This window comes from Oncorhynchus kisutch, linkage group LG6, assembly GCF_002021735.2.
Source record: "Oncorhynchus kisutch isolate 150728-3 linkage group LG6, Okis_V2, whole genome shotgun sequence".
In the NCBI taxonomy this organism is placed as follows: Eukaryota; Metazoa; Chordata; class Actinopteri; order Salmoniformes; family Salmonidae; genus Oncorhynchus; species Oncorhynchus kisutch.
In genome coordinates, this window is record NC_034179.2 from 21577392 (window position 1) to 21604997 (window position 27606).

Genomic DNA, 27606 nt, shown 5'->3' on the forward strand with positions numbered 1-27606 from the left:
CACAAACTGTAACAGTTGAGTTATAAAGTAAAGTTTATTACTTTAAAAAGGCAGGTATTTAAACCACAAAGGCAATAACTATGACTTGTGTCGGGCTCATAATAACACTCAATGGCACACATAATTGATCATCACTCCCACATCCCTGGACAACACATGACTAATATAAAATAGTCCATATTACATATACAGAACCAATGCTTTTAACACATCTTAACACCGTATTAGTTGCACATGTTTGACCATTAGCAGCATAATCAAGATAATACAAGGCATGGGACAAAGGCATAGACTGGGTTTAGCACCACACCCACACAGAGAGAGAGAGAGAGATCACGAGCACAACTTATTGCCGGTGGATATATATGGAAACACATACCACCAAGATTAAAACTTCTTGCATGTCTTCAAACAGCACGGAATATGAGGAGACTAACTGTTAAACATACATTTTATGAAAATAAATATTTTGCTAGGTAGGTGTGAGATATTGTATTCATAAATATAATATAGATTAGGGTTCTATGAATTCAGAATATGTTTGTACATTTTCATTTTTTCATAAAAAAATAACACAAATTATAGAATTGGGGTTGGCCATTTTGAGTATCCCTTTGGGAGAGATTTAATTATATATATTTTTAACATTAAATAAAAATGTATATTGGGCATGTGTATGAGGTACATGTATATTAGAGGTATGGCTTCACCTTCTGCTCAAACTACAAAAAGAAAAACAAAACAATGGAAAACTGGCTTGGCAGTTGTCCTCACCTTTATGGCTTTAGTATAAAACATAGAAATGGCATTCATGGAAAATACCTTGACGAAAGCCTTGTAATGGACGTATCATGACTCATGAGGCAGTATTCCACTAACTTATGTTCAAAATCCCAATGTGTTTGGCGTTGAATAAGAAGTTAAAAGCTAAGTGCTTAAAATGCTGTTTGAAACCTTTGGACAGTCAAGGACAAGCACCCCAGCAACCACAGAAATGTTTAAATGTGTAACGTTGCAAAACTGTTTAGTAACTTCAATGTAACTAGCACGTCTCCAATAAGGTAAGCTCAGAGAGGCAGGTCGTCACACTCTAGCAATATTAGTATATTTAACAGACAAACCCATGGACAAATCCCTGGGTTGACCCATGTTTCGGAAGGTACATTTTCTGTAAACGTTCTTCACTAGAAATCTACTATGACCAATTAAGCATTTTAAATAAAAATGGAGGCATACAAATAATAACATAACGCAACACTGATAACTTGAAATTAGCCATAATGACATATTCAAATATCTAAGAGGGATGTTAGTCTTTGGGTTAAAAATCAGTTGCTGTTTTCTTTGGTTGTCACAGTGACGAGTTGTTTGGCAGCCTTGGCAATGTCGTAGGCGCACTGGATGACCTGCTGCGTGACCAGCTGCATGTCGGATGGGCAAGGGTCGTGGGGCGTGGCCTTCTGGCACTCCCCCTGGAGCCGGCTGGCACTGGAGGTGAGCAGCCGCAGGGACCCTCTCACTGTGTCAGAGTACGGCCTCTGAGGAGGAGGCAGGGAGGGGTCACATACTGTTGGCAAAACATAGGCAATAAACGGCCCTCAACACGAGAGTAATGGGCGGATTTACTGCCGTTGTGTGTGTGCTAAATTATCTCCACCCTGAAGAAAATAGTGCAACATCTAACAGAACAACAGCTGCAAGACATTTATTTCCCATCCATGTTTACCAAACAAACAACCCTCACTGGCTGTTGCATACAAAGGAGGTGTCTCTGTTGTTGAGGTCATCCCAGCTTACCTTAGGAAACAGAGTGGCCATCTCCCTCACAGCCACATGGATCCTTTCTGAGCATGGTACAAAGCTGAGGGGGGTGGAGAAAGAGAATGTCAAGTAAGGGAGTGATCCTTTTTCCAACATAGATGTTAGTAGAAAACTCCGGCCCAGTTTTTTTTCAATAACATTGTTAAACAAATATGTAGAATACTTAGGAATGTTTACAGAAGCTTGCTAAGCTCTTGACCGCCTTACTATATGAAACACCTCTCAAAATAGCAAAGTCAGCCAGTGATATCCTGGTGGAGGTTAATTTGTGGACAAGTGAGAGAATGACAAGCCCTGGCTAATGGCAGACAAAATAGAGAGTATACTGAATACTAAGTGTTCATTAATAGCAACCATGTGCTCCATTTGAGTAAATTGAACACGTCCTGTATTATTCCATAGACAACAATGTAGTGGAGGCTGTTAAGCCATGACAATATCAACAATGAATGACAAAACACATGGCTTAAAAAGTAGGTCATGAAATACATCATAACTTTCCACCGTTTCAAATCAATAACAATGCCTCCGTTATAACCCAGTAGCTAAGTGACTGAGAGGACGCATACAAATTGGCAGGTGTTCTTTGGTCACCAGCTAGAGTGAGGTTTGGTACACAAGCACAAAAGCTAAGCAAATACCACACAGCTTTAGTCAAAGGGGGGCCAATAGTGAGGGTTTGTGTTAAAGACAACACAATCAAGTGGACTGTATGTATATTCATTCACTGAATGAATGCCAGTGTGAAAATGTCTATTTTTTAATTTTTTTTTTTTAAACTTTAAAATCCAAGATTGAGAGCACAAATATTAACCAAACAGACAAATCTAGATAAGGATAGCCTGTGTGTTGACATGTAAAAGCCCTGTAGGCCTATATTTGGCATTCCATAAGGGAATCTTTGTTTTCTGCCAGCTGCGTTTGACACAAGCCCTGCCCCTCAGCACACAGACAGGAGACCGTGACAGTGCCTGGGAGACAGGGACAGAGGCCAGAGTACCAGGAGCCAGGGGGGGTCTCTTCAGCACTCTCAGAGCAGGGCAGCAGGGTAGAGAGACAGCCCTGTCAGAGCAGGGCATCAGGCTGTAGAGACAGACACGTCCGTGGCCACCCCCCTCACAGCAGGGCAGCAGGCCAGAGAAGCAACCTAGACTGCCTGGCCTGGAGCTAGCCCACACCGTGAGGAAGGGAGTCAGACAGACAGGAAAACACAGGGAGGGGAGGACAGAGTGGGAATACAGGATAGTGAAAACAGAACTCAGGAGAACAGAAAGATAGAAAAACAAGATACATCCTGTAAAAAACAATGACTGTAGTAGGTTGAAAGACAGGTGCTGGAAGGTTGGATGAAGGAATATATAGACAGCATCATTTCCTATATTTTGAACTGTAAGGGCAAGTTCCACATGAACACAACCTTTAAGTCAACAGACCTTTTCTCTAACTGCTGATTGGTGTTTTCTGTGTTCTTATGACCCCTGACCTTACCTCTCATGTTTGTTCTCCTGTGCGGCCCTCAGCAGCTCCTGGATGTTCTTGGTGATCTGCTCTGTCTTACAGATGACGTCCTCGGTGAAGGGTAGGGTGGAGTCTGCCTCAGTCTCATCCTCCCCCTGATCTGATGTACTGCCGTCCCCCAGCCAACTGCTGTTCCTGCTCAGACTGCATTGGGAGAGGAGAGGTTACAGGGTAAGGAGCTCCCTCACTTGTGGATCGCTTTGTATAGGATTCACTGCCACATGATTAAGTTCCTACATTTCACATACAGTATATTTCTCAAATATACAATATTTTTCTACTATAGAGATTTGAATCAAAAGTCCTACCCGGACTCCTCCAGTCCGGAGTGGTTTGGTGTGTTGTCATAGTCACTCTCCAGCATGCTCTGTCCCTCTAGGCTGCAACCCTACAATGGGAGGAATGATACAGTAAGCTTCCAGACAACCGTTGAATCTGGAGAGAGCATCTGAACAGCAGTGCGGACAGGTTACAGAGTTCTGAATGTGCTTGATGAAGCATACGTGCCAGAATCATGCTCTCTGAACCTAAAAAGCCATTTCATATTAAAACAGACCTCAATTGGTTTCAAAGCAGAAAGTAAAAATATGTAGGAAGTTTGAAACCAGGGACCAGCTCCGTGTGGCATTAAGCAGTAGGTACAGCAGTGGGTGCTGTTAGTGCAAGCTTAAGATCAAGACATTCTGCTGTACGGGTAAAGGCTTCAGTACAGATGGTTCTCTACCAGTATGGCTGGTAAATAATACTATTCACACTACCATGAACCATATATCAATTTGTATTCCTTGTCTGTTTCAACACCACTGTAGCCTTCTGACAGGATGTATGTTTCGGAAACATCATACCGTACATGTAGTGCTTTGGGGCCTTTGAAAACACACTGATGGCAAACACCCATGTTTAGCGCTGGCATACACAAAAAAATCATGTATTTCAGGTACACTACACAACAGTGCTGGCTGGGGGAACAAGGGTCAATGAAGAACAGTAGCAGCAGCACGGTGGTGTATGCAGCCAGGCGATGCTGAGAGGAGATGCAGTGAGGTACAGGAGCAGTTAAAGGACAGAGGGAAGGAGGAGGTAAAGGAGGACAGGAACAGTAGTGGACAAGCAGAGGGGATAGTCCACCCCTTCCCCTGGGGCTGCTGCCCCCACCCTCTCTTGAGGGGAGATTAATTACTTAACCCTTCGAGCTCTTTCATCCCGCGACCAGGACAGGGAGGAGGGGAAGGTAGGGAGGGAGGATGAGGCGGTCCCCAAAGGACCCCTCCCAATCTAGAAAGGGGTCAAATCAAGTTTACACAAAGGGAGTTGACTATATTCTAGAGGAAGATGGGGGAGGAGATAAATTCACAAACAAAAACTGAATTACCGCAGACCAAAACTGCTGACAGCACCGGTCCACTGTGACTGTCCTAGAACAGTCCAGGAGGTGTGAGTGGTCTCTGTACTTACGTTTGTAGGGAGGGGCTGTATGGTGAGGCCGTCGGCACGGCAAGGAGGGTCACCCCTGTGGGGGTACTGCCTCATGCCCGAGCCTGTCTCGTACATGGACATGGGGCGGCCTCCGTGGACAGGGGGGTGGCCAGAGGGGTCCGGAGGGTGTTGCGAGCCCCTGGGGGCCTGCCATTGCAGGGTTGAGTTCTCAGTCTGCAGGGAGTTCAGCTGGAGGGGACAACAGTTCAGAACATCAGCTTTATTTCTGTGTAATAACTTAAATAACAGCCTATGGGTGAAACCTAGGGTGACCATAACATGGAGGATGTGATAGTATCAGTGCAGGTTTAGATGGAGACAAATCTCTCCATCCAGACTGTAAAAAAGGGAACCAATCCCTGTAGAAAAAGGGAACCCTGGCCAGCCAGAAAGCAAAGCTGCACTTCCACTAGAAAAAAATCTTGGTCCATATTTTATGACGTTTCCACGGGATCAGAGCATGACATTTTTTACCCCTTTCACGCCGAGTGTTTATTCGAAAAAGACCTGGAAACGTTGTTTAAATAGGCTACGATGAGTAACTATTGTCATTCTCTATGGATGTAAAAATAGACTTAATTTACTTGCTGTTTGAGGTGAAGAAAACATTACTAAGAGAAGATAGGGGGCAGCATTTTCACATTCGGATGAAAAGCATGCCCAGAGTAGTTTTGGATAGAAAACACTGAAGTTTCTAAAAAACTGTTTGAATTATGTCTGAGTATGACAGAACTCATATGGCAGGCAAAAACCTGAGAAAAATCCAACCAGTGGGAAATCTGAGGTTTGTAGTTTTTCAACTCATTGCCTTTCTAATATAGTGTAAATTGGGTCATATTGCACTTCCCAAGGCTTCCACTAGATGTCAACAGTCTTTAGAACCTTGCTTCAGGTTTCTACTGTGAAGGGGGAGAGAATAAGAGCTGATTGACTAAGAGGTCTGGCAGAAGTCCATGAGCTCAGTCACGCGTGTGGCCGTGAGAGTGACCTGCATTCCATTGCATTTCTAAAGACAAAGGAATTGTCCAGTTGAAACATGAAGATTTATGTTAAAAACATGCTAAAGATTGATTCTATACATCATTTTACATGTTTCTACGAACTGTAATATAACTTTTTGGACTTTGTCTGAACTTTCGTCTGGACTTGCCCGCGCCTCGTGAGTTTGGATTTGTGAACTAAACGAGCTAACAAAAAGGAGTTATTTGGACATAAATGGACTTTATCAAACAAAACAAACATTTTTTGTGGAAATGGGATTCCTGGGAGTGCATTCTGATGAAGATCATCAAAGGTAAGGGAATGTTTATTTCTATTTCTGACTTCTGTTGACTCCACAACATGGCAGGTATCTGTGTGGCTTGTTTATGTGTCTGAGCGCTGTACTCAGGGCTCTCGAGTGGCGCACCGTCTAAGGCACTGCATCTCAGTGTAGAGGCGTCATTACAGACCCTGGTTCGATTCCAGGCTGTATCACAAATCAAATCAAACTGGCCGTGATTGGGAGGCCCATAGGGCGGCACACAATTGGCCCAACGTCGTCCGGGTTAAGGTTTGGCCGTCATTGTAAATGAGAACGTTCTTAACTGACCATTATTAAAAGTTGACACACCCTACTCATTCAAGGGTTTTTCTTTATTTTTTACTATTTTCTACATTGTAGAATAATAGTGAAGACATCACAACTATTAAATAACACACATGGAATAATGTAGTAACCAAAAAAGTGTTATACAAATCAAAATAGATTTTACATTCTTCAAAGTTGCCACCCTTTGCCTTGACAGCTTTACACAAGCTTGGCATTCTCTCAACCAGCTTCAACTGGAATGCTTTTCCAACAGTCTTGAAGGAGTTCCCACATATGCTGAGCATTTGTTGGCTGCTTTTCCTTCACTCTGTGGTCCAACTCATCCCAAACCATCTCAATTGGGTTGAGGTCGGGTGATTGTGGAGGCCAGGTCATCTGATGTAGCACTCCACCACTCTCCTTTTCAACAGGACAATGACCCAAAACACACCACCAGGCTGCGTAAGGGCTATTCTGGTTAGAGACAGTTCTGTGCAGGAAGTAGTACACAGCGTTGTGCAGAGATCTTCAATTTCTTGGTAATTTCTCGCATGGAATAGCCTTCATTTCTCAGAACAAGAATAGACTGACGAGTTTCAGAAGAAAGTTCTTTGCTTCTGGCCATTTTGAGCCTGTAATCAAACCCACAAATGCTGATGCTCAAGATACTCAACTAGTCTAAAGAAGGCCGTTTTATTGCTCCTGTAATCAGCACAACAGTTTTCAGCTGTGCTAACATAATTGCAAAAGGGTTTTCTAATGATCAATTAGTCTTTTAAAATGATAAACTTGGATTAGCTAACACAACGTGTCATTGTGATTGCTGATAATGGGCCTATGTAGATTTTCCATTAAAAAAACTGACATTCCAAGCTACAATAGTCATTTACAACATTAACAATGTCTACACTGTAATGGACCAAAAAAATGTGCTTTTCTTTCAAAAACTAGGACATTTCTAAGTGACCCCAAACTTTTGAACGACCCCAAACTTTTGAACGGTAGTGTGTGTATATATGTGTGTATATATATATATATATATATATATATATATATATATATATATATATACAGTTGAAATCGGAAGTTCACATTCGCATACACTTAGTCATTAAAACTTGTTTTTCAACCTCTCCACAACTTTCTTGTTAATAACCGATAGTTTTGGCAAGTCGGTTAGGACATCTACTTTGTGCATGACAAGTCATTTTTCCAACAATTGTTTACAGACAGATTATTTCACTTATTCACTGTATCACAATTCCAGTGGGTCAGAAGTTTACATACTCTAAATTTACTGTGCCTTTAAACAGCATGGAAAATGCCAGAAAATGATATAATGGCTTTAGAAGCTTCTGATAGGCTAATTGACATCATTTGAGTGAATTGGAGGTGTAACTGTGGATGTAGGCCCGCTTTCAAACTCAGTGTCTCTTTGCTTGACATCATGGGAAAATCAAAAGAAATAAGCCAAGACCTCAGAAAGAAAAATGGTAGACCTCCACAAGTCTGGTTCATCATTGGGAGTAATTTCCAAATGCCTGAAGGTACCACGTTTATCTGTACAAACAATAGTATGCAAGTATAAACACCATGGGACCACGCATGGAAAATGCCAGAAAATGATATAATGGCTTTAGAAGCTTCTCATAGGCTAATTGACATCATTTGAGTGAATTGGAGGTGTAACTGTGGATGTAGGCCCGCTTTCAAACTCAGTGTCTCTTTGCTTGACATCATGGGAAAATCAAAAGAAATAAGCCAAGACCTCAGAAAGAAAAATGGTAGACCTCCACAAGTCTGGTTCATCATTGGGAGTAATTTCCAAATGCCTGAAGGTACCACGTTTATCTGTACAAACAATAGTATGCAAGTATAAACACCATGGGACCACGCAGCCGTCATACACATTTCCTAGATGGCGTAGCAGTGTAGGCGTGTTTTGTTCGTCCTCTCATGTACTTTTGTATATATTTCACCCCCCAAAAAATTCTCTTTTCGATTTTTTATTAGATTATACCGTCCGGTAACCTGCCTCACCCAATGTGATACGGAATAACTATTATTTTTTACTTTGGAACACATTCAAGACCCTCCAGAAGCTAACTAGCTAATTAGCTACAAGCTATTTAGTCATTTTTAGCCACTGCTAGCGGCTTTTACCTTCTGCACAGACGCCAGCCCTGTTCTTAGCCTGGATATTACTTGCCAATCTACCAGTATCGGACTGTCTCTCCACAACAACGCCGGATTCCTGCCGTAATCCCTGAGCCACTACTTCTAATCCTCACAGCTAACTTGCAGCTAGCTAGCTCACAGCTTGCTAGCTCACATCTAGCTTGCACCCTCCGTGGCACCCAGTACAGAAGCCATCCCTGAGCCATCCCTGAGGCCCACCTCCCGGCCTACTCAGCTCTTTACCCGTACCCCACTCATACAAGGCTAGAGCCCAATACTCCACCGGATCCTTGCTGTAAACTCTGGACCTTGGCACCGGATCACCGCTGCTACCGATTGGCTATAGTGGCTAACGCCACTGCCACGAAGCTAGCACCAGTTAGCCGTGAGCCAGGCACATCTCCCGGCTAGCAAACAAAATTCAACAATACCGCTTTCGCCATCTGGCTTGGATTCTGTCGACACGGCGCCCCGCCACGTCTGGTCTGCCGATGAATACTCCATCCGCTGTGCCTTCAACCAGCCTCCGTCTGAGCAGACCACCCCCGGGCTACTAACTTTAAACAGTGCGTGCTAGCGTAGTGGCGGCTTCCCTGTTCCATCTACTGCTGCCCCCTGGACATTATGATCACTTGGCTACATAGCTGATGCCTGCTGGACTTTCCATTAATCACGGTACTCCATTCCGTTTATTGAGTTTTATCTGTCGGCCCCAGCAGCGAACTCGGGCTCTGTGTGTAGTTAATCCGACCCTCTCTGCCTAGTCATCGCCATTTTACCTGCTGTTGTTGTCGTCTCACCAGTTGTTTTAGCTAGCTCTCCCAATCAAAACCTGCGATTACTTTATGCCTTGCTGTATGTCTCTCTCAAATATCAATATGCCTTGTATACTGTTGTTCAGGTTAGTTATCATTGTTTTCTTTACAATGGAGCCCTTAGTTCCACTCCTCATACCTCTGATACCTCCTTTGTCCCACCTCCCACAAATGCGGTGACCTCACCCATTATAACCAGCATGTCCAGAGATACAACCTCTCTTATCATCACCCAAATGCCTGGGCTTACCTCCGCTGTACCCGCACCCCACCATACCCGTCTACACATTATGCCCTGAATATATTCTACCATGCCCATAAATCTGCTCCTTTTATTCCTTGTCCCCAACGCTCTAGGCGACCAGTTTTGATAGCCTTTAGCCGCACCCTCAACCCAGGCCCTGCATGTCCCCATGCACCCTCATTTGTTGACTTCTGTGATTGAAAAAGCCTTGGTTTCATGCATGTCAACATCAGAAGCCTCCTCCCTAAGTTTGTTTTACTCACTGCTTTAGCACACTCTGCCAAACCTGATGTCCTTGTCATGTCTGAATCCTGGCTTAGGAAGGCCACCAAAAATTCTGAGATTTCCATACCCAACTATAACACTTTCCGTCAAGATAGAGAGAGCCTGCAAAGTCATACTTTCCAGGTCTATGCCCAAACAGTTCGAACTCCTAATATTAAAAAGGAATCTATGCAGAAATAAGTCTCTCACTGTTGCCGCCTGCTACCGAACCTCCTCAGCTCCCAGCTGTGCCCTGGACACCATCTGTGCATTGATCGCCCCCCATTTAGCTTCAGAGTTTGTTCTGTTAGGTGACCTAAACTGGGATATGCTTCCAAATACACCGCTGTGTTCAATCAGGATCTCAGCAATCACTGCCTCATTGCCTGTATCTGCTACGGGTCCGCGGTCAAACGACCACTCCTCGTCACTGTCAAACGCTCCATAAAACACTTCTGCGAGCAGGCCTTTCTAATCGACCTGGCCCGGGTATCCTGGAAGGATATTGACCTCATCCCGTCAGTTGACAATGCCTGGTCATTCTTTAAAAGTAACTTCTTCACCATCTTAGACAAGCATGCTCCGTTCAAAAAAATGCAGAACTAAGAACAGATATAGCCCTTGGTTCACTCCAGACCTGACTGCCCTCGACCAGCACAAAAACATCCTGTGGCGGACTGCAATAGCATCGAATAGTCCCCGCGATATGCAACTGTTCAGGGAAGTCAGGAACCAATACACACAGTCAGTCAGGAAAGCAAAGGCCAGCTTTTTCAAGCAGAAATTTGCATCCTTTAGCTCTAACTCCAAAAAGTTCTGGGACACTGTAAAGTGCATGGAGAACAAGAGCATCTCCTCCCAGCTGCCCACTGCACTGAGGCTAGGTAACACAGTCACCACCGATAAATCCGTGATAATCGAAAACTTCAACAAGCATTTCTCAACGGCTGGCCATGCCTTCCTCCTGGCTACTCCAACCTCGGGCCAACAGCTCTGCCCCCCCTCCGCAGCTACTCGCCCAAGCCTCCCCAGCTTCTCCTTTACCCAAATCCAGATAGCAGATGTTCTGAAAGAGCTGCAAAACCTGGACCCATACAAATCAGCTGGGCTTGACAATCTGGACCATCTATTTCTGAAACTGTCCGCCGCCATTGTCGCAACCCCTATTACCAGCCTGTTCAACCTCTCCTTCGTATCATCTGAGATCCCCAAGGATTGGAAAGCTGCCGCGGTCATCCCCCTCTTCAAAGGGGGAGACACCCTGGACCCAAACTGTTACAGACCTATATCCATCCTGCCCTGCCTATCTAAGGTCTTCGAAAGCCAAGTCAACAAACAGATCACTGACCATCTCGAATCCCACCGTACCTTCTCCGCTGTGCAATCCGGTTTTCGAGCCGGTCATGGGTGCACCTCAGCCATGCTCAAGGTACTAAACGATATCATAACCGCCATCGATAAAAGACAGTACTGTGCAGCCGTCTTCATCGACCTGGCCAAGGCTTTCGACTCTGTCAATCACCATATTCTTATCGGCAGACTCAGTAGCCACGGTTTTTCTAATGACTGCCTTGCCTGGTTCACCAACTGCAGACAGAGTTCAGCATGTCAAATCGGAGGGCATGTTGTCCGGTCCTCTGGCAGTCTCTATGGGGGTACCACAGGGTTCAATTCTTGGGCCGACTCTATTCTCTGTATTTATCAATGATGTTGCTCTTGCTGCAGGCGATTCTCTGATCCACCTCTACGCAGACGACACCATTCTATATACTTCTGGCCCTTCCGTGGACACTATGCTATCTAACCTCCAAACGAGCTTCAATGCCATACAACACTCCTTCCGTGGCCTCCAACTGCTCTTAAACGCGAGTAAAACCAAATGCATGCTTTTCAACCATTCGCTGCCTGCACCCGCACGCCCGACTAGCATCACCACCCTGGATGGTTCCGACCTAGAATATGTGGACATCTATAAGTACCTAGGTGTCTGACTAGACTGTAAACTCTCCTTCCAGACTCATATCAAACATCTCCAATCTAAAATCAAATCTAGAGTCGGCTTTCTATTTCGCAACAAAGCCTCCTTCACCCACGCCGCCAAACTTACCCTAGTAAAACTGACTATCCTACCAATCCTCGACTTCGGCGATGTCATCTACAAAATAGCTTCCAATACTCTACTCAGCAAACTGGATACAGTTTATCACAGTGCCATCCGTTTTGTTACTAAAGCACCTTATACCACCCACCACTGCGACCTGTATGCTCTAGTCGGCTGGCCCTCGCTACATATTCGTCGCCAGACCCACTGACTCCAGGTCATCTACAAGTCCATGCTAGGTAAAGCTCCGCCTTATCTCAGTTCACTGGTCGCGATGGCAACACCCACCCGTAGCACGCGCTCCAGCAGGTGTATCTCACTGATCATCCCTAAAGCCAAAACCTCATTTGGCCGCCTTTCCTTCTAGTTCTCTGCTGCCTGCGACTGGAACGAATTGCAAAAATCTCTGAAGTTGGAGACTTATCTCCCTCAACAACTTTAAACATCTGCTATCTGAGCAGCTAACCGATCGCTGCAGCTGTACATAGTCCATCGGTATATAGCCCACCCAATTTACCTACCTCATCCCCATACTGTTTTTATTTGATTTACTTTTCTGCTCTTTTGCACACCAGTATCTCTACCTGCACATGTTCATCTGATCAGTTATCACTCCAGTGTTAATCTACTAAATTGTAATTATTCACTCCTATGGCCTATTTATTGCCTACCTCCTCATGAGCCTTTTGCACACAATGTATATAAATATTTGTTTTCCTACTATGTTTTTGACTTGTTTATTGTTTGTTTACTCCATGCGTAACTCTGTGTTGTTGTCTGTTCACACTGCTATGCTTTATCTTGGCCAGGTCGCAGTTGCAAATGAGAACTTGTTCTCAACTTGCCTACCTGGTTAAATAAAGGTGAAATAAAAATGTGAAAAAAATAAAAATACCGCTCAGGAAGGAGACACGTTCTGTCTCCTAGAGATGAACGTACTTCGGTGCAAAAAGTGCAAATCAATCCCAGAACAGCAGCAAAGGACCTTGTGAAGATGCTGGAGGAAACAGGTACATAATCTATATCCACAGTAAAACGAGTCCTATATCGACATAACCTGGAAGGCCGCTCAGCAAGGAAGAAGCCACTGCTCCAAAACTGCCATAAAAAAGCCAGACTACGGTTTGCAACTGCACATGGGGACAAAGATCATACTTTTTGGAGAAATGTCCTCTGGTCTGATGAAACAAAAATAGAACTGTTTGGAGTAAAAAGGGGAGCCTTGCAAGCCGAAGAACACCATCCCAACCGCGAAGCACGGGGGTGGCAGCATCATGTTCTGGGGGTGCTTTGCTGCAGGAGGGAAAATTATGTAGATATATTGAAGCAACATCTCAAGACATCAGTCAGGAAGTTAAATCTTGGTTGCAAATGGGTCTTCCAAATGGACAATGACCCCAAGCATATGTCCAAAGTTGTGGCAAAATGGCTTAAGGACAACAAAGTCAAGGTTTTGGAGTGGCCATCACAAAGCCCTGACCTCGATCCCATAGAAAATGTGTGGGCAGAACTGAAAAAGCGTGTACGAGCTAGGAGGCCTACAAACCTGACTCAGTTACACCAGCTCTGTCAGGAGGATTGGGCCAAAATTCACCCAACTTATTGTGGGAAGCTACCTGAAATGTTTGACCCAAGTTAAACAATTGAAAGGCAATGCTACCAAATACTAATTGAGTGTATGTAAACTTCTGACCCAATGGGAATGTGAAAGAAATTAAACCTAAAATAAATCATTCTCTCTACTATTATTCTGACATTTCACATTCTTAAAATAAAGTGGTGATCCTAACTGACCTAAGACAGGGAATTTTACTAGGATTAAATGTGAGGAATTGTGAAAAACAGAGTTTCAATGTAAACTTCCGACTTCAACTGTAGGTACCTTAATTTACCTCGCACCCCTGCACATCAACTCTGCACTAGTACTCCCTGTCTATAGCAATGTTATTTTTACTTGTTATTCACTGTGTATTTTTTCCTCGTCACTATTTCTGTTTTTTTATCTTTAACTCTTAAGGTGAATGTAAACCTTCGACTTCAACTGTAAAAACTAACTAAAAATGTAACTAAAAATTGCTCAACAAACAGCCTATGAACCAACCAATCGACCAGTCTACTAAATAGAGTCAGCCCTGACTTCCACTGTGTTTTCACTTTTCTGTTAATAGCCCTGATCTGGTCATGAAGGACACCCCCAGACTATTGTTCTCAACTTCTCATGAGAAAACAACAAACCAGCTGCTTCCTTGAATGAGCTAAATGTTCACGTCATGCATGGATTATAATCTGAATTTGTCCCTACCCAAGCACATCCAGTTCCAAAATGCTGTAAAACAGGTTGCCCTTTTTTGCACTGACATGAGCAGGACCAACACAACAATGGAGCAGTTCTCTCTCGCTCTCTTTGTTCTTCCTCGCTCTCTCTATGCTCTTCCTCGCTCTCTCTATGCTCTTCCTCGCTCTCTCTCTATGCTCTTCCTCACGAGAGAGCATAGAGAGAGAGCGCGAGGAAGAGCATAGAGGAAGAGACCTGTTTTACAGCATTTTGGAACTGGATGTGCTTGGGTGGTGTCCTTCATGACCAGATCAGGGCAATTAACAGAAAAGTGAAACAGAAAAGTGAAAACACAGTGGAAGTTAGTACCGACTCCATTTAGTAGACTGGTCAAGTGGTTGGTTGAGCGGCTGTTCGCCGACCAAGATTTTTTTTGTCGAGCAATCGCAAATTATATAAGTACCAGCCAAAGGTTTGGACACCAACTCATTTCAGACTTACTGTGGGAACAGTTAGTTGTTATAATGCATAAACATACCTTGCTCTGCATCATCCGGATCTCCTCACTCAGGTGACAGTTGACCTTGAGCAGCTGCTGTATCTTGGCCTCGGAGGCTGTGAGGGCGCTCTTCACCTCCATGAACTCCTGTACTGTGATGGGTCCATCAGACAGGTCAGACGACTCCGAGCTCTGAAGCATGGGGAAGCAGGATGGAACGGAGAGTTGAATGGCTATGCCGATCCAATGTGAATGGTAATGAAAAACTATATTAGAAAACTACAAATATGGTGATACCTTGGTCCTGTCATCTTTCCCGTTCTTCCCAGAGGCGGGTTCCCGCTCTGGATCTTCATCTGACGCCACACTGTCATAATCTGGTTGGTCTTCATTATCCTGGTTATCACTCCCATGTCGGCTGCCGATTCCCTTCAGGATGAGCTCTATGTCCTCTGAGGAGAGAGAGCAACAGTCAGGTGAGTGGACCACGCAACAACCATGCCCTAGTGGGTACAGTAATGAGCTTTGTTCTAATCAGGTGCTGGATCAAATCAGAAATAGCCCATTTGAATAAATGTAGCTTCAGATTACTGTACTATACCCCTGGGACTTTCACAGGAGTTCCCCCGTTGCCGACGTTTGGCATCAGTTAAAATATCAATGACGAGTGTTGCAAATTCATGTGCATTGAACCTTGCTAGCTTCTGTCTGCCCTGCAAAACAAATGACAACAAGACAATGTTATGAAGCAGCAGTGCTGAAAGTGTAGGCTCTTCAATCAAATGCATAACATTTACCTAAAGGCTTGGGAAAGAGACCAACCAAATTTGATATAATGTTGAAAGACATTTTTAGGTGACTTGCCTGGTTCCTGGTGGATGAGTATTCGGGGTTGACAGGGAGGAAAGGCACCAAAGTTGTATCTGTTACCAGAGTGCTGTGGTTCTGAGTCACGAGCCACACTGATACAGCAAAGACAGAACAGAAATAAAAATGATTTGTTTTGTTAAAATCACACTAAAAATCTATTAAAACACCTAATGATGCCTTTATCAAACACTACAAACATGTCAAATGTCAGTTCAACCTGCATCAGTTTCTCTTCTGTCCACTTCATCATAAACGTCCATGGCAAGCTCTTCAAACTGATGGTTAGTGAGCTGAAATCACAAGCCACAGTAAAATCACATCACTGGTATGTCGAAAAGGACCATAATAAAACCATGTTTGGAAAAAATATATACGGTCACTCACAGACTGGAGTTTTTTTTTTGCAGCTTTTGCAAATTCTGACAAATCCAGACTGCTGTAGACATAAAAATAAAATATATACAGTGACTAACTACATTTTGTTAGGTTACAGCTTTATTCTAAAATTAAATAGTGTTTTCCCCTCATCAATCTACACACAATATCCCATAATGACAAAGCAAAAACAGGTTTTTAGAAATGGCTAATTTATATATAAAAAATAAGAAATCACAATTACATACACCCCCAGTCAAAGGTTTGGACACACCTCATTCAACATTCTTTCTTTTTACTAAAATAAATATATTTCATATTTTACATTCTTCAAAGTAGCCACACTTTGCCTTGATGACAGCTTTGCACACGCTTGGCATTCTCTCAACCAGCTTCATGAGGTAGTCACCTGAAATGCTTAAAGGAGTTACCACATATGCTGAGCACTTTTCCATCACTCTCATTCTTGGTTAAATAGCCCTTACACGGCCTGGAGGTGTGTTGGGTCATTGCCCTCTTGAAAAACAAATGATAGTCCCACTAAATGCAAACCTGATGGGATGGCGTATCACTGCAGAATGCTGTGGTAGCCATGCTGGTTAAGTGTGCCTTGAATTCTAAATAAATCAGACAGGGTCATCAGCAATGCACCCCCAAACCACCTCCTCCATGCTTCACCGTGGGAAACACACATGCGGAGATCATTCGTTCCCCTACTCTGCATCTCACAAAGACACAGCGGTTGGAACCAAAAACCTCAAATTTGGAATCTGTCCTTAGGACAGATTTCCACCAGTCTAATGTCCATTGCTCCTGTTTCTTGGCCCAAGCAAGTCTCTTCTTCTTATTGGTGTCATTTAGTAGTGGTTTCTTTGCAGCAATTTGACCATGAAGGCCTGATTCATGCAGTCTCCTCTGAACAGTTGATGTTGAGATGAGTCTGTTACTTGAACTCTTGTTTTATTTGGGCTGCAATCTGAGGTGCAGTTAATTGCCAATTTCTGAGGCTGGTAACTCTAATGAACTTATCCTCTGCAGCAGAGGTAACTCTGGGTCTTCCTTTCCTTTGGAGCTCCTCGTGAGAACCAGTTTCATCATAGCGCTCGATGGTTTTTGTGACTGCACTTGAAGGTACTTTCAAAGTTCTTGAAATATTCCGGAGTGACTTGACCTTCATGTCTTAAAGTAATGATGGACTTCTCTGCTTATATCAGCTGTTCTTTCCATAATATGGACTTTTTATTTAATTTTTTACCAAATAGGGCTATCTGCTGTATACCACCCCTACCTTGTCACAACACAACTGATTGGCTCAAATACATTGAGGAAAGACATTCTGCAAATTAACAAGGTTCATTGAAATGCATTCCAGGTAGTACCTCATGAATCTGGTTGAGATAATGCCAAGAGTGTGCAAAACTGTTTAGGCAAAGGGTGACTACTTTGAAGAATCTCAAATATATTTGGATTTGTTTAACACCTTTTGGTTACTACACGTGTTATTTCCTAGTTATATTTTCACTATTATTCTACAAATGTAGAAAATAATAAAAAGAAAAGAAAACCCTGGAATGAGTAGGTGTCCAAACTTTTGACTGGTACTTTTGACACACACACACACAAACACACACACTAGGGAGTCAGGCCCAGCCAATCAGAATGTGTTTTTCCCCACCAAAGGGCTTTTATTACAGAAAGAGATGCACCCCTCCCCCCTCAGACAATCCCGCAGGTGAAGGTGGTCCTGGGCTGGCATGGTTACACGCATTCTGCAGTTGTGAGGCCAGTTGGATATCAGTTTATATAGTTCATTCAAGACATAACTATAGACAACAGTTGACATACTTACACATTTCTTTCCATCAAGATATGTCAGGAAAGAGAAACAAGGACGGTTTGATAAATGCATTATGTTTTAACTTCAGTTACTAAACCATAGGATGGATACACACATCTGGCTTATCAGGACATTGAGAAGAGGTTTTTGTAAAATGCCACTGAAACACCAACATGTCTCAACAGCATTCCATTCCCATTCTCCATAAAAGCATGCCATTATTTTGGGCTCAGTTCTTACCTGTCAGCCATTTGTGGGATTATGAAGTGTTGTCCATTCCTATGATCTAGTAGACAAACACAAAGTCAGATTAAAACAACGGATATTTACATTAAGAATTTAGCACAGAGCCCCCAACAACAGGCTTTGATTATTTGAATCAGCTGTGTAGTGCTAGGGCAAAAAACAAAACATGCACCCAGGGTGTGCCCCAGGACCGAGTTTGGGAAACCCTGATTACTCTTATCCAGAGTGACTTACTGGAGGAATTACGGAAAGTGCCTTGCTCAAGGGGAAAAGATCAGATTGTTTTCACCTAGTTAACTCAGGAATTCAAACCAGCACCCATTTGGTTACTGGCCCAACACTCTTAACCGCTAGGCTACCTGCAGCCCATATCAGGGTTCAATTATTCACCATGCCCCTGTCAATGAGTCTTCTCCACTCTTACCTGGCCTTCTCCCACAGAGGTAAAATGCCAGGCGGTCTGTGAGTTCATACTGGATCTCTACCAGTCTGTCTGCCAGCTCCTGGTGGCCTGCTTGTCTGATTGGAACATGAATAAAAGGTCATGAGTCTTTTCCACATCAATATAAGTGACGGTGAGGTCAATGTATGTTTACTGTAAATGCCAACCATAGCACTGTATTTTTAGACCTCTTTACAATAAAACCCAAAGGTGGTAAAGTTTCAGTTTATTCAGGATCTGTAATAATTTACTTAATTGTTCTAATAAATGTAAGTACTAGGCAGCCTCATAAACCGTTTCTGGGAAAGAGTTGTCACATCATCAGCGGTAATGGATCACTCAAGTGCAGTACAAAAGAGTATGAAGATTGCTTTACCTTGCATAGTCAACAGGGGTCTTACCCCCTGTGTCTAGGGCACCAGGATCCGCCCCATACACAGCCAGCAGCTCTGCTTGTGACACCTGACATGCCTTAGCTGCTACATGCAGTGGACTGTTTCCTTTTTCCTGAAGGACAAACAGGACACACCAGCCCAATACAATGAGACACTGGACAGGCCACACCACCCCCAACACAATGAGACACTGGGCAGACCACACCACCCCCAACACAATGAGACACTGGACAGACCACACCACCCCCAACACAATGAAACACTGGACAGGCCACACCACCCCCAACACAATGAGACATTGGACAGACCACACCACCCCCAACACAATGAGACACTGGACAGGCCACACCACCCCCAACACAATGAGACATTGGACAGACCACACCACCCCCAACACAATGAGACACTGGACAGGCCACACCACCCCCAACACAATGAGACACTGGACAGGCCACACCACCCCCAACACAATGAGACACTGGACAGGCCACACCACCCCCAACACAATGAAACACTGGACAGGCCACACCACCCCCAACACAATGAGACACTGGACAGACCACACCACCCCCAACACAATGAGACACTGGACAGACCACACCACCCCCAACACAATGAGACACTGGACACACCACCCCCAACACAATGAGACACTGGACAGGCCACACCACCCCCAACACAATGAGACACTGGACAGGCCACACCACCCCCAACACAATGAGACACTGGACAGGCCACACCACCCCCAACACAATGAGACACTGGACAGGCCACACCACCCCCAACACAATGAAACACTGGACAGGCCACACCACCCCCAACACAATGAGACACTGGACAGACCACACCACCCCCAACACAATGAGACACTGGACAGACCACACCACCCCCAACACAATGAGACACTGGACAGACCACACCACCCCCAACACAATGAGACACTGGACAGACCACACCACCCCCAACACAATGAGACACTGGACAGGCCACACCACCCCCAACACAATGAGACACTGGACAGGCCACACCATCTCAATACAATGAGACAGTGGACAGGCCACCCCCCAATACAACTGCCTGCACCTGCCCGCCTGTCCAACATCACTACTCTGGATGGCTCTGACTTAGAATACGTGGACAACTACAAATACCTAGGTGTCTGGTTAGACTGTAAACTCTCCTTCCAGACCCACATCAAACATCTCCAATCCAAAGTTAAATCTAGAATTGGCTTCCTATTTTGCAACAAAGCATCCTTCACTCATGCTGCCAAACATACCCTTGTAAAACTGACCATCCTATCAATCCTTGACTTCGGCGATGTCATTTACAAAATAGCCTCCAATACCCTACTCAACAAATTGGATGCAGTCTATCACAGTGCAATCCGTTTTGTCACCAAAGCCCCATATACTACCCACCATTGCGACCTGTACGCTCTCGTTGGCTGGCCCTCGCTTCATACTCGTCGCCAAACCCACTGGCTCCAGGTCATCTACAAGACCCTGCTAGGTAAAGTCCCCCCTTATCTCAGCTCGCTGGTCACCATAGCATCACCCACCTGTAGCACGTGCTCCAACAGGTATATCTCTCTGGTCACCCCCAAAACCAATTCTTTCTTTGGCCGCCTCTCCGTCAAGTTCTCTGCTGCCAATGACTGGAACGAACTACAAAAATCTCTGAAACTGGAAACACTTATCTCCCTCACTAGCTTTAAGCACCAGCTGTCAGAGCAGCTCACAGATTACTGCACCTGTACATAGCCCACCTATAATTTAGCCCAAACAACTACCTCTTTCCCTACTGTATTTATTTTGTTCCTTTGCACGCCATTCTTTTTATTTCTACTTTGCACATTCTTCCACTGCAAATCTACCATTCCAGTGTTTTACTTGCTATATTGTATTTACTTTGCCACCATGGCCTTTTTTTTGCCTTTACCTCCCTTATCTATCTCACCTCATTTGCTCACATCGTATATAGACTTGTTTCTACTGTATTATTTACTATGTTGGTTTTACTCCATGTGTAACTCTGTGTCGTGGTATGTGTCGAACTGCTTTGCTTTATCTTGACCAGGTCGCAATTGTAAATGAGAACTTGTTCTCAACTTGCCTACCTTATTAACTACTAATGGCTTGGGGGCGCTATTTTCACGTCAGGATGAAAAGTGTGCCCACAGTAAACTGCCTGCTACTCAGGCCCAGAAGCTAAGATATGCATATTATTAGTAGATTTGGATAGAAAACACTGAAGTTTCTAAAACTGTTTGAATGATGTCTGTGAGTATAACAAAGCTCATATGGCAGGCGATAACCTGAGAAAAATCCAACCATGACGTGGGAAATCTGAGGTTTGTAGTTTTTAAAAAGTGATTGCCTATCCAATATACAGTGTAAATTTGGTCATATTGCACTTCCTAAGGCTTCCACTAGATTTCAACAGTCTTTAGAACCTTGTTTCAGGCTTCTACTGTGAAGGGGGAGCGAATAAGAGCTGTTTGAATCAGGGGTCTGCCTGAAAGCCTTGAGTTTAGTGACGCCCACGGCCGTGAGCACGAGCTCTGTTCCTTTTCATTTCTAAAGACAAAGGAATTGTCCGGTTGAAACATTATTGAAGATTTATGATAAAAACATCCTAAAGATTGATTCTATACATCATTCGACATGTTTTAACTTTTTAACTTTTCGTCTGGACTTAACTGGATTAAACGCGCAAACAAAAAGGAGGTATTTGGACATAAATGATGGACTTTATCAAACAAAACAAACATTTATTGTGGAACTGGGATTCCTGGGAGTGCATTCTGATGAAGATCCTCAAAGATAAGTGAATATTTATAATGCTATTTCTGACTTGTTGACTCCACAACATGGTGGGTATCTGTATTAGAGGTCGACCGATTATGATTTTTCAACGCCGATAACGATGCCGATTATTGGAGGACCTAAAAAGGCGATACCAATTAATCGGCCAATTATTTTTATTTTTTTGTTGAAATTTGTAATAATGACAATTACAACAATACTGAATGAACACTTATTTTAACTTAATATAATACATCAATAAATTCAATTTAGCCTCAAATAATGAAACACGTTCAATTTGGTTTAAATAATGCAAAAACAGTGTTGGAGAAGAAAGTAAAAGTGCAATATGTGCTATGTAAGAAAGCTAACGTTTCAGTTCCTTGCTCAGAACATGAGAACATATGAAAGCTGGTGGTTCCTTTTAACATGAGTCTTCAATATTCCCAGGTAAGAAGTTTTAAGTTGTAGTTATTATTGGAATAGGACTATTTCCCTCTATACCATTTGTATTTCATTAACCTTTGACTATTGGATGTTCTTAAAGGCACTTTAATATTGCAAGTGTAACAGTATAGCTTAACCAGGAACAAAACGACAACAGCAACCCTCGAAGCAGCGTTACCCATGCAGAGCAAGGGAAACAACCACAGGCTCAGAGAGTTTGAAACGCTATTAGCGCGCGCTAACTAGCTAGCCATTTCACTTCGGTTACACCAGCCTCATCTCGGGAGTTGATAGGCTTGAAGTCATAAACAGCGCAATGCTTGAAGCACAACGATGCGCTGCTGGCAAAACGCAAAGAAAGTGCTATTTGAATAAATGTTTACGCGCCTGCTTCTGCCTACCACGGCTCAGTCAGATACTTAGATACTTGCATGCTCAGTCAAATTATATGAAACGCAGGAAACGCTAGATAATATCTAGTAATCTCATCAACCATGTGTAGTTAACTAGTGATTATGATTGATAGTTATTTATAAGATAAGTTTAATGCTAGCTAGCAACTTACCTTGGCTTACTGCATTCGCGTAACAGGCAGTCTCCTTGTGGAGTGCAACGAGAGAGAGGCAGGTCGTTAAAGCGTTGGACTAGTTAACTGTAAGGTTGCAAGATTGGATCCCCCGAGCTGACAAGGTGAAAATCTGTTGTTCTGCCCCTGAACGAGGCAGTTAACCCACCGTTAAGGCCGTCATTGAAAATAAGAATGTGTTCTTAACTGACTTGCCTAGTTAAATAAAGATTAAATAAAGGTGTACATTTTTTCATATAAAGAATCGGCAAAATCGGTGTCCAAAAATACAGATTTCCGATTGTTATGACAACTTGAAATCGGCCCTAATTAAATCGGCCATTCCGATTAATCAGTCGACCTCTAATCTGTATGGTGGCTGAGCGCTGGACTCAGATTATCGCATGGTGTGCTTTTGCCGTAAAGCTTTTTTGAAATCTGACAGCGGTTGCATTAAGGAGAAGTATATCTTTAATTCGGTGCATAACACAGATTCCTGTAAATTGATGTGGCTCTCAGCAAAATCACCGGATGTTTTGGAGGCACAACATTACTGAACATAACGCGCCAATGTAAACTGAGATTTTTGGATATAAATATGAACTTTCTCGAACAAAACATACATGTATTGTGTAACATAAAGTCCTATGAGTGCCATTTGATGAAGATCATCAAAGGTTAGTGATTCATTTTCTCTCTATTTCTGCTTTTTGTGACTCCTCTCTTTGGCAGGAAAATGGCTGTGTTTTTTTGTGACTAGGCGCTGACCTAACATAATCGCATGGTATACTTTCACCGTAAAGCCTTTTTGAATTCGGACACTGTGGTGGGATTAACAACAAGTTTATTTAAAATGGTGTATAATACATGTATCTTTGAGGAATTTTAATTATGAGATCATTGTTGTTTGAATTTGGCGCCCTGCACTTTCACTGGCTGTTGTCAAATCGATCCCGTTAACGGGATTTCAGCCGTAAGAAGTTGTCAAGTGCATCAGTGATGTTGAACCCACGGTGACTATTAAAACCTTCCCCAACCAGAAACTGTGGATTGATGGCAGCATTCGGGCAAAACTCAAAGCGTGAACCACTGCTTTTAATCATGGCAATGCAACCGGAAAAATGACCGAATACAAACAGTGTAGCTATTCCCTCCGCAAGGCAATCAAACAAGCTAAGTGTCAGTAAAGAGACAAATGTGAGTCACAATTCAACGGCTCACACACGAGACGTATGTGGCAGGGTAAACAGTCAATCACAGATTACAAAAAGAAAACCAGCCCCGTCGCGGACACCGACGTCTTGCTCCCAGACAAATTAAACAACTTCTTTATTCGCTTTGAGGACAATACAGTGCCACGGACACGGCCCGCTACCAAAACATGCGGGCTCTCCTTCAACGCAGCCAACGTGAGTAAAACATTTGAAAGTGTTAACCCACGCAAGGCTGCCGGCCCTGATGGCATCCCTAGCCGCGTCCTCAGAGCATGCGCAGACCACCTGGCTGGTGTGTTTACGGACATATTCAATCAATCCCTATCCCAGTCTGCTGTTCCCACATGCTTCAAGAGGGCCACCATTGTTCCTGTTCCCAAGAAAGCGAAGGTAATGGAGCTAAACGACTATCGCCCCATAGCACTCACTTCCATCATAATGAAGTGCTTTGAGAGACTAGTCAAGGATCATATCACCTCCACCCTACACCCACTCCAATTTGCTTATCGCCCCAATAGGTCCACAGACGACGCAATCACACTGCCCTAACCCATCTGGACAAGAGGAATACCTATGTAAGAATGCTGTTCATCGATTACAGCTAAGCATTTAACACCATAGTACCCTCCAAACTTGTCATTAAGCTCGAGACCCTTGATCTCGACCCCGCCCTGTGCAACTGGGTCCTGGACTTTGATGGGCCACCCGCAGGTGGTGAGGGTTGGAAACAACATCCCCACCCCGCTGATCCTCAACATTGGGGCCCCACAAGGGTGCGTTCTCAGCCCTCTCTTGTACTCCGTGTTCACCCATGACTGCATGGCCATGCCCGCCTCAAACTAAATCATCAAGTTCGCAGACGACACTACAGTGATTACCAACAACGACAAGACAGCCTACAGGGCCCTCGGAGTGTGGTGTCAGGAAAATAACCTCACACTCAACGTCAACCAAACAAAAGAGATGATCTTGGACTTCAGGAAACAGCAGAGGGAGCACCCCCTATCCATATCAACGGGACAGGAGTGGAGAAGGTGGAAAATGTTAAGTTCCTTGGCGTAAACATCATGGACAAACTGAAATGGTCCACCCACACAGACAGCGTGGTGAAGAAGGCGCAACAACCTCAGGAGGCTGAAGAAATGTGGCTTGTCACCAAAAGCACTCACAAACTTTTACAGATGCACAATCGAGAGCATCCTGTCAGGCTGTATCACCGCCTGGTATGGCAACTGCTCCGCCCATAACCGTAAGGCTCTCCAAAGGGTAGTGAGGTCTGCACAACGCATCACCGAGGGCAAACTACCTGCCCTCCAGGACACCTACACCACCCGATGTCACAGGAAGGCCAAAAAGATCATCAAGAACAACAACCACCCGAGCCACTGCCGATTCCCCCCGCTATCATCCAGAAGGCGAGGTCAGTACAGGTGCATCAAAGCTGGGACAGCTTCGATCTCAAGGTCATCAGACTGTTAAAAAGCCATCATTAACATTGAGTGGCTGCTGCCAACATACTAACTCAAATCTCTAGCCACTTTAATAATTGAAAATGGTATGTAATAAATGTATCACTATTCACTTTAAACAATGCCACTTTATATAATGTTTACATACCCTACATTACTCATCTCACAGGTATATACTGTACTCTATACCATCTACTTTATCTTGTCTATGCCACACGGCCTTGACTCATCCATATATTTGTATGCACATATTCTTATTCATTCCTTTACATTTGTGTGTATAAGGTAGTTGATGTGAAATTGTTAGATTACTTGTTAGATATTACTGCACGGTCAGAACTAGAAGCACAAGTATTTCGCTACTCTCGCATTAACATCTGCTAACCATGTGTATGTGTCCAATAAAATGTTATTTGATTTACAGACTATTTTATATTTTTTTGACATACCGGGTGGAAGAAGTTGGCCTGGGCTCCCAAAGACAACAGTCTCAAGCACGTCTCCAGGTTCCCAGTCCGAACACTGGAGTGGAGTTGCTAGAGTGTAGGCCAAAGGAGGTTTGGTTAGCTAACAGATAATATATTTTTTTTTATAAATTGGTGAATTAATGAGCGCAATGGCAATGAATCCTGCAATCCAGGGCATGGTCTGGCTGAAATCTCTCACCTTACTGAGGTCCTTTGTGGTGACACTGTCATCCTCTCGACAGGGCATTCGATGGACATACGCCAGCATCTGATATTTGGCCTTGATGAATTCAGTTTTATGGGGACTGTGAAGGGAACAGAAAATCACACTTACAAACCTCAGACTGTCCAGGCAAACCTGACCCCAATGGCACTTTAATACAACATAGAGTCCAACAATGTGAGAGTGATAGATCATGGTGAGATGAGATACCCAGATTTGTCATCACATTGGTTTAAAATTATATTGTTTAACCTTCAACTAAAAGTTTGAAATGTGCCCCACTCACTGGACTCTGTCCTGGGGGTTGGCCTTGCGTTTCCCACTTGTGATAGACGAGGGGTCCAGAAGGCTGTGCTCCCAGATGGAGTTGGCCCCATTGCTGTACAATTTCTGAACCATCTACAAAGGAAGCAAACAATACAACCAATTGGTAAGGGAAAACAACAATTGAAGAAGTTGACTGTTCTTGAGCGTCAGCATAGCTGCTTGTGTGAGGTGCTCACCTGTAGCTGGGAGGGTGGCCATGGTGTATGGGTCAGGTGTCGGACTTGGGAACTGTGTCGGCCCAGACCCCGGTGGACGCTGCAGCACTCATCACAGATCAGCACGCCCCTGTTCACTGAGGCCCAGCACGGGCCTGGGACACACACAACCTTTAGACTCTATATTACCACAAAGGCTCCGAGTTCACACAAACCATTTAGACTAAAAGAGAGTCACATCATTCTGCATGCATTCTTTTTCATGATTTCAGGCAGCTCCCTAACTACAAATGTCATAATTTTACTTTCACACAGCCACAAACGAGATATACCCCAACTAGTTTGCAAGCTAAAGTTATAAAACAAAGACTATTGTAAAGTCTAGATGGCATAAACTAACTAGCAACAACAAAGTTAAGGGCTACCAGCTGCTAACTAGCAACAGACAGCTAAGGTTAGCGGACTTCCCCATTCTTCTTGGACATTGTCATACTAGCAGCTAGTTTAGCTTGCAAGCAAAGCTATGCGTTGCTGGAACTACAAGCAATCAAACAGAATATGAATCCCTTTGAAAGTGAAAATCAAGCAAGCAAATATTAAAATAGCTTGCGTTACAATTACATACAACTGCTAACATAAACTAGCTATCATGCTACCTAAATTCCTAAGGCTAGCCAGCAATCGTTTAGCTTACCCTGGGAGCTACAATCAGCGCAGACCTCTCTGCTCCGCAGCCGCTTTGACATCCCTTTTTACTTTAGGTAGCAAACTAGTTGTTTGTATACAGAATGTCCTTTAAACACTCCGTTTCAGACAGACACTCATGAGACAGTCTACACTACTGTACAAAGACGAGGTCAGAAAATTTGATGAGGAAAATGCTAACTGTCTAACGTTAGCTTATTTAGCTTCTTCTTCTTTGAGGATTATTGACGGACCACACTCATAAGGTGTATTGCCGCCACCTACCGGATAGAAAAAAATAACTAAAAAAAATATATATATA

General features: G+C 43.7%; 1 protein-coding gene across 8 annotated transcripts; it reads right to left on the minus strand.

Moving 5' to 3' along the window:
• Window positions 1-15: 15 nt before the first annotated feature.
• Window positions 16-27557, minus strand: LOC109892498 (ARF GTPase-activating protein GIT2). Of its 8 annotated transcripts, XM_020485071.2 has the most exons (22): window positions 27295-27541; window positions 26622-26755; window positions 26405-26517; window positions 26095-26200; window positions 25878-25964; window positions 18908-19038; window positions 18514-18608; window positions 18084-18129; window positions 17856-17861; window positions 16016-16067; window positions 15849-15921; window positions 15626-15723; window positions 15363-15474; window positions 15059-15213; window positions 14801-14953; window positions 4795-5004; window positions 4525-4614; window positions 3648-3727; window positions 3310-3483; window positions 2822-2988; window positions 1798-1861; window positions 16-1538 (listed from the first exon to the last, which is right to left on the minus strand). In XM_020485071.2, the coding sequence occupies exons 1-21, from the start codon at window positions 27344-27346 to the stop codon at window positions 1824-1826; spliced, it is 2172 nt and encodes a 723-aa protein (XP_020340660.1). In that variant the 5' UTR covers window positions 27347-27541; the 3' UTR covers window positions 16-1538; window positions 1798-1823. The 8 variants fall into 8 exon arrangements, 6 of the variants coding, with proteins under 6 accessions (XP_020340660.1, XP_031682244.1, XP_020340658.1 ...); XM_031826384.1 differs by lacking the exon at window positions 4525-4614; XM_020485069.2 differs by lacking the exon at window positions 2822-2988.
• Window positions 27558-27606: the final 49 nt, after the last annotated feature.